The sequence below is a fragment of the Idiotropiscis lumnitzeri genome, chromosome 6 (assembly GCF_059441095.1).
Source record: "Idiotropiscis lumnitzeri isolate Australia: NSW breed Sydney's pygmy pipehorse chromosome 6, RoL_Ilum_1.0, whole genome shotgun sequence".
In the NCBI taxonomy this organism is placed as follows: Eukaryota; Metazoa; Chordata; class Actinopteri; order Syngnathiformes; family Syngnathidae; genus Idiotropiscis; species Idiotropiscis lumnitzeri.
Window position 1 is genome coordinate 16,043,732 of NC_142396.1, and position 13,741 is coordinate 16,057,472.

The 13,741-nt window shown below is 41.8% G+C and overlaps 1 protein-coding gene across 1 annotated transcript; it reads right to left on the reverse strand.

Moving 5' to 3' along the window:
- Positions 1-11,028: 11,028 nt before the first annotated feature.
- Positions 11,029-13,215, reverse strand: fjx1 (four-jointed box kinase 1). Its single transcript, XM_088297474.1, has one exon. The coding sequence runs from the start codon at positions 12,853-12,855 to the stop codon at positions 11,605-11,607; it is 1,251 nt and encodes a 416-aa protein (XP_088153600.1). The 5' UTR covers positions 12,856-13,215; the 3' UTR covers positions 11,029-11,604.
- Positions 13,216-13,741: the final 526 nt, after the last annotated feature.

Genomic DNA, 13,741 nt, shown 5'->3' on the forward strand with positions numbered 1-13,741 from the left:
TGACTGGCCAAGTTGGGAGGCTAAACCTCGGTGAGAGCAGTGAAAATGATCAAACAGTGCCTTTTGGCTCGCCCTAGTTCCTGGAAATAACTTCCAGAATTGGAACAGGATGGCCCCTTTAATGATGACAACCAATGGGAAAATAAAGCAAAACTGAAGTCTTATCATGTTTATTTTGGTATTCATCACACATCTTACTCGCAGAAAGAAATGCTTGACAGAGCTGAAAACAACCAAGGTGTTCGTGTCCATAATATTTGTGCTATCTACGCTGCTTTTGTGTTATCTGGCATTGTTAAGCACAATTCCATGAAATATGTCGTTTTTTGTCACACCAATACAACCCAAATCAGAAGCAGACCTCAGAAAAAAAAAGACAGGCCCTGCACAGCGATCACTGTCACAAAGCAAGAGCTGCTGCAGTATAAAACGAGCATGTTGAGCGCACAGGGTTATGCTCAGCACACATGCAAATGCAAATCTACTCACATACGGAACCAGATGCACATTTCTACATGACCTTGGATTTTACCATCAAAGTCACCGGCTATCTCAAGAAGGAGGTGGCATTTCAAAGTGGGGAGAATATTGTAACCAGGTGCAATAAAAGACAATTGGAGGCAATCCACAACGGGTCACCTTTGAAATCATGAGAAATGAAAAGCTAAACCTTGTCTTTGATAATTACGTGTGTTTGAGGAAGATAGAAACATCTTAAATGGGGCACCGTTTGAGCTGCCTGCTGCGCTTGTCATGGTGGATAAAAAATGAAACCGATATTGAAAGTGTGCAAAGTAGTGATTCATTGAACACTGCAGCTGTCAAAGGCACCGAGCGCGTGAGAATTGTGAATATATCTTTGAAAGAAGCATTGGGGAGAACAGCAGCAACCCTTCCTGATCTTTGAAGTGTCCCTTTGCTCTTTCTCACCCATGCTGCACTCCCCCTTGCACTGTCCATCAGCACGCCATAAATCTACACCCTCATCTGCTGGTGTGCCTCTGAAGTTCAGGAATGTCCTTATGGTATTTGGGGCGCTGTGAATTATGGGAACACCTGGAAAGCATAAAGGGCTGCAGCACAAGTGAAAAGGGAGGTGTTGCTGGGCATCTTTAAACCTATGAAAAGCAACGTGCTGACATCCAGCTCGTCAGACGGATTAGTCAGAGATGAACTATCCTAGAACTTCTAATTAAAATTGGAAACACAGATTACAAGATGCGTGGTTGGCTGCACGTAGCAGCAAGGTATGGAAAATAAAAAAGTGCAGAGAATTTAAGGCTGGTGCTTGGGAGGGAGTTTGTTTTAAAAGGCTAGGGGGTCATAAAAACACAACATGGCTGGGGTCAGTGTCTGACCTGACTTTTTCAGTTTTACACAACATGATCAGCATGCCCAAAGTCACCCAAGATGCCGCCCCTGTCTGTAACTGTATGTTGTGACAACATTGCGTTTGTTTCCGTCACTGAGGGACACATTCATGGTTCTCTTTCACTATGTCATGCACGTGTTGATAATGTGTCCCTTGACTCTGCTGAGTGATGGATGGATGGATGAAATAAAAGGTCTCCAGATCAGTTCAAACGTATCCTTTTCGCCCTTTAACACATAGGTAATCCTTTCGAAGAGTTTCTGACATCATTTAGGAATAACATACTGATCTTCAAACCTGATAACATTCTCACAGTTAACTAGAAGCTAATATATTTTTGTTGAATTGAAAAAATGTTCAAATGAGTTCAATTAATTAAAGTATTGCATATTCTGAACATTAATGATGCCACACCGCCCACATTGCTAAGGCTAAAAAGGTTCACCAGTCCCTCTGACTTGCTCAAGAGCACATCAACTGTGTTCAAGGAACAGAAAAATATTTCTCCACCAATCAACTGCAATTCTCATGTAGCTCGTCCGCAGCCATCGAGAGTCATTATTGCATTGCAAAAACAACAAATTTAATGGTGGCCTAATACTTGTCATGACTGTATGCGACGCCAAATCACAATAGAATTTATTCAGGTGCTTTCATATGGAGCCAATATTAGATCACATGCACTCTTATGTTTGAAGTCCCAACAGCACTTTAGAAAGAAAACAACCCTCTTATACTGAATCATGACTCAGTTTGAGGCCAGTTGGTATTTTGTCGCCTTCCTTGGTTTCGTTCATCAAGGTCAAATCAACACATTATGACACTTAAAAGAAAAGCGCACCCTTGTTTATTTTGGAAGGACATAGTGTGTTGTTGTAACTATGTACATCTCCTTGTAGTTATTTGGCCTTGTCTAATCCTTCAACTTTTTCAACTTACCATATTCTTTGCCTAGTATTCCTCCTTATACTTCCAAGATACTAACATAGCACAAGGCAAACATGTTTTTCCTCCTTATTTAGATTCTTTGCTTAAAGAAAGGAAAGAAACCCAGCTGAACCAATTCACAATGAGTGGCAGGCCTCGCTGTCGCTTCCACACCAAATTCATTGAAGCATAACTTTCTACATCACAGTCATGCTGGGCAAAAGACATTTCAAGAAGTACTGGATCTTTACCAGCAACTGATTTGTTTAATTAATTGATGTAAATAAGTTGTATCCCAACCATTTACATAGCAAAAAGCATTCAATGCTAACCGCATTTCTAGATGAAAATGTCTGGAATGAAGCCATGCAGATGACAAGGTCTATGCTATTAAATGAAAAGCGAAGTGCCCATCAGAGTTATTTGTCAACATGCTGTACTTTTTCGGCATTGCCTTCCAATACACACACACACGCACACAGTCAGTAAATGCAGTTTTTCATTTCCCACTGGATGGCAATGAATTTTGCCATTTCGAGTGACATATATTTCACACCCCAGGTGTTCAATAAAACTCTGTCTTAGCCCCTTTTAAAGATAAATGATAATATATGAGGCAGTTTCAAATTGCAAAAAAGGACAGCAGATAAAAATGATTGCCTAGTTGAAGAAACTGCTGCATTACAAAGACACTTTTAGAAATGACAAAATAAAAACATTTGTCTCCGAACAAAACTGATTTTGTCGATGTCATTGGAGCTTGCCTAAAGGTTGAGCCCCTACCTCCTGCGCATTATATAGTAAATATTTACACAGGAAAATCAGATGTGACCAAATAAAATTGTTAAAAATAGTGGAAACTTAAATTAAGACGCGACACAGTGTTGCCTTGTTGAAGGCACACAAGTTGAAAGGATTTAGATTTGCTCTTTGTGTACTCAAAGGCTGTAGAGTCGCCGCAAGGATTTAGGTCAGGAAATGCGTCGCTATACCTACTCTGGTTTTCTTTTGTTTGAGGTACTGCTAGGTTGTGGTAAAACACTAGACTTGCCCTGCAGGTGTGACATAATAGCTGGGTCTGTCTGTGAGAGAGGCCGGAAGACTTCCTTTTTGAGACAAGTCAGTAAAGCGTGTGACAACAACTATGTGCTTCGCTCGTCAAGTGGGGGAAGTCATAAGACTACAGTATTGTGGATGGAAAAAGACTTCACAAAGGACCAAGTGTGTCTCAATTCACATGACCACTGCTATGACCTCTCCAATAAAATGAACCAGTTCTTTGTCGCTTTGCTAATGCTGTGGGGCAAGAAGAATCTCTCTTGGTGAGGCTCATCTTAACCGGTCCTATCATTTTTTTATTGTTGTTGTTGTTTTTTTTTTTAGGCTTCCTAGGCTTGGTATACAATCCAGGTCAAAGTTCCTATCCAAAAGCAATGAGCATCACCGTAAATAACAATAAAAAGAAGTCGGCCTGGACTAATGCTTCAGTCCCATAGCTGAAATTGTCATTTATCTCGCTCTTCCAAGCACCCTTAAAAAAATAGAGAGGAAATTGGCTTTTGCACCCAGATCCCCGCACCCGCCCACAAATACCATTAATACCATCAGTCTACTCTTGATTGTTTTACTATCACAACATGACTGGTCACTAAAACGTTAGCCCAACAAGACAATACAATGCATCTTTATTTATATAGCACGTTCAAAACAGCTGCAGCTATAACAAAGCGCTTTATAGAACATTCGAAACTTATGAACATACACATTTAATTTGTTCCACGACCACACATGTAACTTAAATAATCTTGAATCTGAAGTTATTTTTCCCCATAGTATGAATGGAAATACCTATAAAATATGTTCCAGACTTAAATGAGGCCACACTTGAATCTCGCTAGCACCTTGACAAATTTAAACTGCACCATTAAAGCATGGCAGTGGTATTTATTAGTGCTTCTTTGAAGTTTTGCATTATTTGTTAGCATTCCGCTAAGAGGGCAAGACAAATCCAATGAGTTAGATACACAACATGTAATTCTCTTTGTGTTGTGTTTAGTTTGACAGTGAACATCAAATGGGAGTGGCATTGAACATCCTCAAGCATCTTTTTTTTTGAAGAAGAAGAATCGTGCACTACGAGCATAACTGCGGCTCGTTGTGAAGTAGTTGAGTTCAGTCATCATACGATGCTTGTATCTAAAAAAAAAAATTTCAAAGAATCACCATGCATTGACACAGTGAACCTGTGCGAAAACTAAAAGTATTCCATAATCATGTTTGTTGGGTCAGAGAAATGATGAAAATGGAAGCTTCCAAATGGCCATAGAGTGCATAAAAGAATAGGATTCAGCTTCTGTGACGTTATTTATTGCTCTGCGGGCGTGCTTTGAAGCCTTGACTTTGGCATTTTGCTGTCACCACTTTCTTTTTATGTTGTACCAAAAGTGGTGAGGAGTGAAAGTTGGAGCTGCCCGAGGTATCAAGGACACGATGCAGTTTCCAAAAAGTTGTTGTTCAAGGTTCAGAGACAACACCCAGTGTTTTATTTTCTCTGACTCAAAATGGGAAAATCATTTTCAAAGGGACATTTTAACCGTGATATTTACTGCGGTAATGAATCACTTGAGAACGAATCGGATTTTCTAGCCAACTTGTTGACCTTTACAAACAAAGTGTCTCCGTTGTTTTCCCCTCCAGACTGGTAGGCTTCAGCCACTCTGGTTTATGGTCTCTTTTTGCACTCAGGCCAAAACTGAATATCCATCAACTCACATCACCTTCATGAAGCTATATTTGTATTATCATGCCACAATTATGACAGATTGCCCCCAGTCTTGTGTATTCTTCACTCGGTGGTCTCATCTCACCATCAGCAAGGCATGTCAAATCTTATTCAAATGACAATGAAACTACAGAGTCAGCCATAAGCCCCTTATTGTTTGCCTCGGGTGAGCGGTCGCATTTTCCCACTGATACTGCGGGAGAGAGGCTAGCACCTGGATCCAACCCAAAATAGCAGCTACCTTTAATGCCTGTCCTCATCCCTGGATGCTTGAGTGCTCTCCGCTTCTCTCTCTCTGTATACTCTTTGTCAACCATCTACTGACTGATTGACTCTTCTGACATCTTCTCACAGCTTCCGTCATTCCCGTGTGGAAGTAAAGCACGGAAAGCTGCAGTACAACAGACTATGATGGTGTCACAAACACACAATTTACATACAAATGACCAAATTACAGAGTTCCCGCACTGTCAATGGACGCTATAATTCAAGAGCACCACCTTGGATAGGTTACACTCTGAAGCCGGCAGAGCAAGAGAAGCAGCAAGGGATCAAGTCAGCCCGGGGGAATGTGCTTTTTCAGCAGGGTCGAAGAATTTTGTCATCACACGTCCTCTTGCCCTTCTACGTATTGATTCTCGCTGCACTTCAGGCATGTCTGGCACAAAGCCTGTATGACTTTGTCACAGCAAACTGAGCAAAGCGCAAAACCTGAAAACTAAACTAGCCCTTTAAGGCCAATTTGCTCTGCAAGTCTCAGGGCCGAATTCGAATTTCGTGCCTAAATCTGATTTTTTGGGGATGGTCCAGTAAAATTCACTTTCATTTATGGCTAATCAATCTGTTTATGATGTGAATTCTTTTGGTAGATATTGTACATTTCGTCTCTAATTTATCTAATTTATATATTTGTCTGTATTATTGTTGTATTGCACTGGAGAGGGGAGCCCTCTAATCTCGTTGCACACTTGAGTACAATGACAATAAAGGGATTTCTATTCTATTCTATTCTATTCTAATCAGTATCTTATTTGAAAGAGGCATGATCCAAGTATCCAAGTATAGATGCTGCCATGCCTTCTTGAAACAGCGATAGAGAAACAAGATATTGGTGCAAATCATGCCTTAGCTGGGACATGTTTTGTCATAGTATTATTGTATGTATACATTCAAGTTTGGGGCGTGTTCATTATTTACTGTGCCACTTTGATACCATTTTTTTTTTTTTTGCATTTGGTGTTTGTCATAACTTACCCTTTCAAGCTTTCAAAGTAACACAGAGCCTATTTTAAATCCCTGAATGTTATTTCATTACATCATAATATTTTATTTTACGTGAGTAACCAATTCAAAATCAAAAATAATTTTCATTATTTTCTGAATGACTAGTTTATAAAACAGAGGCAAATAAAAACTGCTTGTTCAAATAGATTTTAAAAAGAGGATTGGTAACAAAACATACTTGCAGTATCTCAATGTTTCTAAAAGTGAAGACAATTTGTAATTTAGGTATTTTAGCAAGATGCGTGAAGTCAATGCTCGTGGTGCGCCGGATTTGCCCCCCGGGTGTTGAGTTTGACATTTGTGCTCTACAGTATTCATATTTGCTCGGAGATAACAGCATCATGCTCATTCAGAAATGGGCAGGTGCCGGTCTTTACACAAAATCCACAGTGGAATGTTTTTGAAAAACTAGAGTGAAAAAGAAAACTCAAGAGTCATTTCCATAAGCACACTAATTCTCATTTACATAGAGATGAACCTCATGCAAATGAGCATGCTCTAGAAAGTGACACCCTTGCTGCAGCTATGCAGCATAACATGGAAATATCAACACCAAAGCATGTCAATCAAATCTCATGAAGTGAAAAACTTGCTCTAACCATACACAAATATTCTTATGAATAAACAAATTTCGCACTTTATGGATGACACAAACAAGCACTAAACAAAATAAACAACAATAAAAAGCAAAAGTATTTTGTGACAACATACTCCCTTTTTTTGTATTGACAGTGGTTGCGTGTGCGTTTTGGGGGAATTTTTAGAATTTTATTGAAATAATTGCTTCACCCACCAAGTGTGAAATTACAAGAAAGTCCATCCATCCATCCATTATCCAAGCCGCTTATCTGCACGAGGGTCGCTGGAGCCTATCCCAACGGTCTTCGGGCAGTAGGCGGGGTACACCCTGGTTGCCAGCCAATCGCAGGGCACACATAGCCTAAAAAACATTCACACTCTCAAACACACCTTGGGACAATTTGGAGTGTTCAATTAACCTACCATGCACGTTTTTTGAATCGGGGAGGAAACCAGAGTACCCGGAAAAAAAAACCCGCACAGGCACATGAGAACATGCAAACTCCACACAGGAAGGCCAGTGCTCGTATTCGGACCCTGAACCTGCAGATGCGTTAACCAGTCGTCCACCATGCTGCCGCTTACAAGAAAATAATTGCTAAATGAAAAAAAAAATGTCGATGAGTGAAATATTTACCGGGGCTCACTTATCACTCCCGACTCTGGTCCACAGTAGCCCTCATCGAATCGAACTGCACCCAATTTCAAAAAGAGTGGATGTCAAGTATGCTACAGCTATTTACCATTTGTTCATTTAGAACCATGAATGTCAGAGATTGCCGATAAGGATATGTGGAAACTGTTTTATAAGGTGACAATAGCAAAACTCACAATTTTCATGAAGTGCTCATTGAAAGGGTTTTTGCATCCCCAGTGTTTGTGCTCGTGGGAATAAATCCAGTTAATTCATTATAGAATTATAGGGCGTTTACTGTGCGTAAAAATTGATTTTATATTGTGATATTATTTCCTCTGTGTGAAGGAGTTTTAATGTTTACGTCCAAATAAATAAAAAGAAATACTATCTGAAAGACATTTTGGTGACAGCCTTTAGAGCGTGAAGCATAACAAATAGGATGGAATTATAAGTGGAAATTAATCAGGATTTATTTTTGTGCAAAGACTACCATTAAGTAGATCGTATTATGGAGGATAAAAGAGAGAATCTCAAATGAGGTAATAACAAGTCTTTTTGTGACATTGCTGACTTATTCAAGTTGTACATACTGCAAGATTATATTGAGTTGAAATATCAGTCATCATCTTTGCTGCTTGTCAAATTAAAAAAAAAACAAAAAAAAACGAAATTTGGAGTCCTATTTAAATGTGATATAACAAAAAAAACATTCATATAAGAAAGAATGATAAGTAGGGAGTAATCTTTTTCCTTAATCTGCAATCTTGGCATGACTGAAATATTGGACAACAGCCGTTTTTGCACCTACACAGCATTCTTTAATCATTTTCCTTTTGCTTGGTGACCTGCAGAAAATACAAAACGATAAATCTGCTCTTGCATTTGATGAATACATCTGTGTGTGTCCTTCTCCAACCTCAGTCTTAAACTTTCTAGATGTAATGAAATGTGGACCCGAAATGTTTCCAGATATAAAACGACAACAGACGACAGGCACGTATTTGTAATTCAGATATAAGGTTGTTTTTTTTGAGGGGTGGGTGGGTTCGGATAAGGAATGTGTTGTTCTGTTCCCTGACTGACTACAACTTTGTTCTTTCTTGAGGAACAAACCCAAAGGCCCTGACCTTATGTTTGTACCCCTGGTTTGAACACAGTCAGGCTTTGTGCCAGCTCTCTCGGCACACCAGCCCCTGAATGTCCGGCCCACAATGTGAAAGCCCCTCCAGTCGTTGCCCCAACCCCCCACGATTGACCCTTTATGGACGGTATCCACTCAGCTGTGACTAAGTGACTCTCCTCCTATGTGCTGTGTTTTATAATGAAATCATTCAGCCATGCGCAGGAAGTCCCCTGCACGATGTAGCCTCGAAAGAATGCCAGTTATGTCTATCCACTCACACATGGCGAGCCCACTTTGGGGGGGGGGGACCCTGAGTTAGTCACTTATTTAATAGCAAAACACCAACACGTTCTTTCACCTGTCCTTTTTGTTTAATTTTTTTTATGCCTGAGATACTGTTAGGCTGGTAATTATTAATGTTAAAAAAAACTGTTATCAAAATCAATCATCACATTTTGGCGGGAGTAATAAAACGTGAGATGAAAAATGATCAGGGTTCAAACCTTCAACATTAAAGAAAGTCTGTGTACACAGCTGGTTCCTGTTTCATTTTCCTGTCGGGGAAATTGCTGCGTGCGTGTGCGTGTCCATGGAGATGATCCTCCCTCTGCTCCTCTGGAATGTTTGTAATGTGCACAAATAAGAGGAAGATCAGTTGAAGTACCTGCAGATCTGTACTGGGGCCTGCTGCGGGCCTCAGGCTGCATGGCCGCCTGAGCCGGTGGTTCTTTATACACACACACACACATACACAAAAGTGCCACATGTGACGAGAACCACAGCACACTGGCATTTCTGAGAGTGTAATTAAGTACCACATACTGCTTTAGTGCCAGGAGCTATAGGAAAAGTTTAATTCATTGCAGTGTCACAGGATTTTGTTGCCTGTGGAAGAGAATAAATTGGGTGTAGACTTGAAAAACTTTGCATTGTTAACCAAAACAAACCAAGTAGAAAGTGTGAGCCATGCACAAAAACTTAAGGCTAGATGTGATATACCAAGTGGACACATTATTTAAAAAAAAAAAAATCATAACCTTTTTTTTTTTTGCTCATTAGTTGTTTTACCAAATAAGTAGGCAGTGATGTGAACAATAGAAGCAAAGCTCGACGGACAAGATGTGAGGCAAATCATGAAAGGCAGAAAAAGCAGGAGGGTTGTGAGTCTGGTTTACACATGCCGACCACAGTTCAACATTGTGTTTAATCCCTGCTGTCTGCAACCCATCGTAAATCTCTTTGCAGGGTTCAGCATGAACAAGCAAGCTTAGATGGTGCCCAGCTGTACGCACAGTCCACGTAACACACCACCAACTCCCTCCAATGAAACTCAAGTCGACATATTAACTGTAGAACCAGCGCCCAACCCGTTAGCATGACCTCCTTTCCCCACAGTGAGCGCACATATTGATCTACTAAGCAGCTGAAGCAGGTGGTTGCGCTGGGTGAAAACGTTATACCTGCTTAGCCCTGTACACTGCATCGCTGCCATTGTGACCTACCAGGCAAAACCACAAATCGCTTGCATGTGCCCCAAGCATAAAAACGACAGATAAGTCGCTGTTCGAATAACATACGCAAAACCTCTCATCCCACGAGCTGTGCAAATAGTGATGCGCCCTGGAGTTGGCTGAACATACAGAAGTAGTAAAAGAAACCAGCTGCGGGATAGTGAGAGGCTGAAAATGTGACTTTCCAAACATATATCTTTGGTTTTCACTCTGAAGATCAGAGAAATCCAATCTGTTATGGAACTATTAAGAATGAGCCTTTTTAAAATGGTCAAATAAAAAAACTCTTGCGGTGTGAGTGAAAAAGCCTGAAGAAGTAATGTTGACCTTCAGGCCCTCGTGTGCTTTGAATACATTTCACAGTTCAAAATTTAATCTTTGAAAAACAGTAAACAAAGCCCTTATCTGAGAGAAAAAAAAACATTAATTAGCCACTCAGCAGCACAGTCTCCCACAAGGGGAGATTATTTTTTTTTTTTTTGACTAGACGAATGTATTTAATGAAGCCCTTGATTCAGGTGGAAGACAGAGATGGGAACTAATTTCAATTTAGTTATAAAACAGCAAATCCTTTTGAAAAGTATCAAATGATATCACTTGTCTCCTCCTTCATAATTCCTGGTAAGATTATAAAGGATTAGCATATTCACGTTGTAGCGTGCCTTTGGCTGACAGGATGGCTCAGAGGGAACATTCATGCCTGTACCACACATTTATACAACACAATGAAAGCACTGTAATGATCAGCACAGTGGCTTGTGAGGGCCGCTAAATATTTGACGCACCATAATAACAGTTAAGCAGCACACAGTGTTTTAACATAAATTAGTGTATATTTAAAAATGGGAAAGGGACAAGATATTTTGGAATGTTACAATGCACATTAAATTAGTGGACCTCTGACTTTGCCCAAACAAGTTGGTGAGCAATATTTACATCATGTACAATTGAAATGCTACACTTATCAGGCTGAATAAAAAGAAAATACAAGTGTCATGCCGCCTGTATGGCAACTGACTGTGCAAAATAATTTTCTATATAAAAGCGACCATATGTTAACAGAAATAAAGTATTAACTAGTGAACTGTAAACAGTAAGGCTTGGGACTCATATCGAGATTAAAGACCATACGGCAATAATCCAAACACATAGAGTTTGAGGGGATATATGTCACCCCATGCGGTCACTATTATAATCTTTACATATGATTCTAATCACATAAGTGGACAATGTGGGATTCATAGTGTGAGATAAATCAGCAGGGATAAAGCTGGCACAAATACTTATAAAGTAGGCGTCACATTTTATCCATAAGAGGTAGTTCAGTTGGATAATCGAGGCAAAGCTGTCTGCTTTGCATATTTGGGCCACAGAGTCCATCATGGATGCTCATATCTGGCCGTACTTCTCTTTGCAGTCCTGAATGTGTTTGTATACTCTGTCTATCCTGTCCTGGAGGACAGTGGCGTGCTCATCTGAAAGGAAGCCCAACTTGGCTGACAAAGGCTCGCTGTCTCTATAGAGCTGCAGCAGCCTTGTCCTGGAGTCTCTGCGCTTGTGAAGCTCGGTCACACGCTGCACGGTCCTCTTTCGGAACACGCACACGGAGCTCAGCACCGTCTGGTGATAATGCTCCCACATGTTCAACACCCGGAAGCCGTGCACTAACCCGGCTTCGTTGTCAATGAAAACCAGGTCCCCACGCGGCGTTTTCAGGAGATTGTTGGTGTCCCTTTCCATGACGCGGGCGTCCCACTGCAGGCTGAACAGATTGCTCACCAGCCGGTCAAAGTTGGCTGTCATATAGTCAAATATGATCAGGTCGCTCCACTGCATGAGATCCACAAGCTCCGCCGTGGTCTTGTTCAGGAGCTCGGGGTGAAGTCCTCTGCTCTCCTGGCGTAGCGGAGCAGGTGTGACCACCCCGGTCAGGTTGGAGATCCACTCGGTGAGAGAAACCACAGCGTGGTCGCTCCATTGTAGCCCACCTAGGCGCGTCCTGACCGCCCCCCATTGTTCACTGTAGCTGTTCAGCTGGGATAGAACCAGCGGGGGCACGTTGGTGATGCCCAGCAAACAAGCAAGGTAATAGGTCAAAGTTTCACCTTGCACCTGATCCGCGTTGATCCCGTAGCGCACACACGCTTTGGAGCCATCCGCGAAAGTGGCGAGCTGATTGGATACTCTGCCGCATCCTGGCTCCAGCTTCACGACACGCGCTGCCCTCGCCCTGTCTCGCCAATCCCGAGCGTATTCCTCCGTGAAGCCCACCGGGAGTAAATCCTCTAGCCAGGCACTCCAAAATATGCCATCCTCCACGGGGGGGTCCAACTTGATCGCCTCCTCCTGTGGAATTGCCCGATTCCCATTCACGTGGTCATGGCGACTTTCCGCGTTGTTCTCGCTTATGTTGTGAGCCTTGAGTTGGGTTCTGTGTGCCGCCGGGACAGCAAGCAGAGTCCGGAAAGTTTTAGCGGAAACATCCACGGGGAGTTTGGGGAAGAACGACCCAGCACCCGGCACCGCGAACCTCCGTTTGTGTCGCTCCAAGCGGTCCTCGAGTGAGCTCCACACGTAGAAAACCCCCGCAAATGCGCCCAGGAAAAGCAGCGCGAACAAGTTGGATGTCAGAACCCTCATTGCGAAGATCACACAAAAAATGAATAAAAAAAATTAAAAAAAAAAGATCCACTTCTATTCAAGCCGCAGCTTAGCTGGGGCGGTCGAAAGCCTGCGCGCCCCCCGAGCCCAGTGGCTGCCAGGCGGAATGCTTGAGAACGAGACTCCGAAGCGGTGTGTCGCTCATCTCAGATGCTTATCAAAAGCCTCCTCTATGCGGGGACATTTTGGATGTCTGTCCTCTACTGAACCCTCGTTATCGTTACTCTCTGGTGATGGAGTGGCTCTCTGCCCGTGAACACCTCGCTGCTTCTCATCTTCCTCTCGCTCGCTTTTCTCCCTCTCTCTCTCTCTCTCCAACAAACCGGTGCTGGCTTAGTATGATTTGTGGCGGTGTTGGCTCGTTGAGAAGCTAGGCGGTGAGACACGTGACTTCAGTCCCGGGTTGGTGGGAGGGTCGTGCGGAGGAGGGCGCTGGAAGGAGTGGGGCAAGTGCACTATCCGCTGTGTATGTGTCTTCTTACTTTTGAATCTTTTCAATTTAAAGCAGCAATTTTCAGCAATAGTCTCAACTCCGTCCCACCCAGTTTATCAACATAGTTTCAGAACCGTGGCAGATTAAAAAAAACTTGATTTACATTCGCATAGTAAAAAAAAGCATAATGATGCCATTTCTGAGGGTGGCAAACGTTCTCAAATTTGTCTTCACTTATAATCCAGACATGTGTGTAAAAAGGACTAGTAAAATAAATATGGATTCAACTACAAAAGTTAAGAAATTACCAAAGTTAAAAATAAATAAATTAACGTCAGTGATATAAGGTGTCCCAAAAATCACTACTATACACTTTCATGTTTCTAAGTCATTTCAGGTATAAATCAGGCAGATGTGAGGCCATCAACAGTT

Excerpts from the sequence above, each read along its gene's own strand:
- fjx1 (XM_088297474.1), bottom strand. The coding sequence starts at position 12,855 with ATGAGGGTTCTGACATCCAACTTGTTCGCGCTGCTTTTCCTGGGCGCA.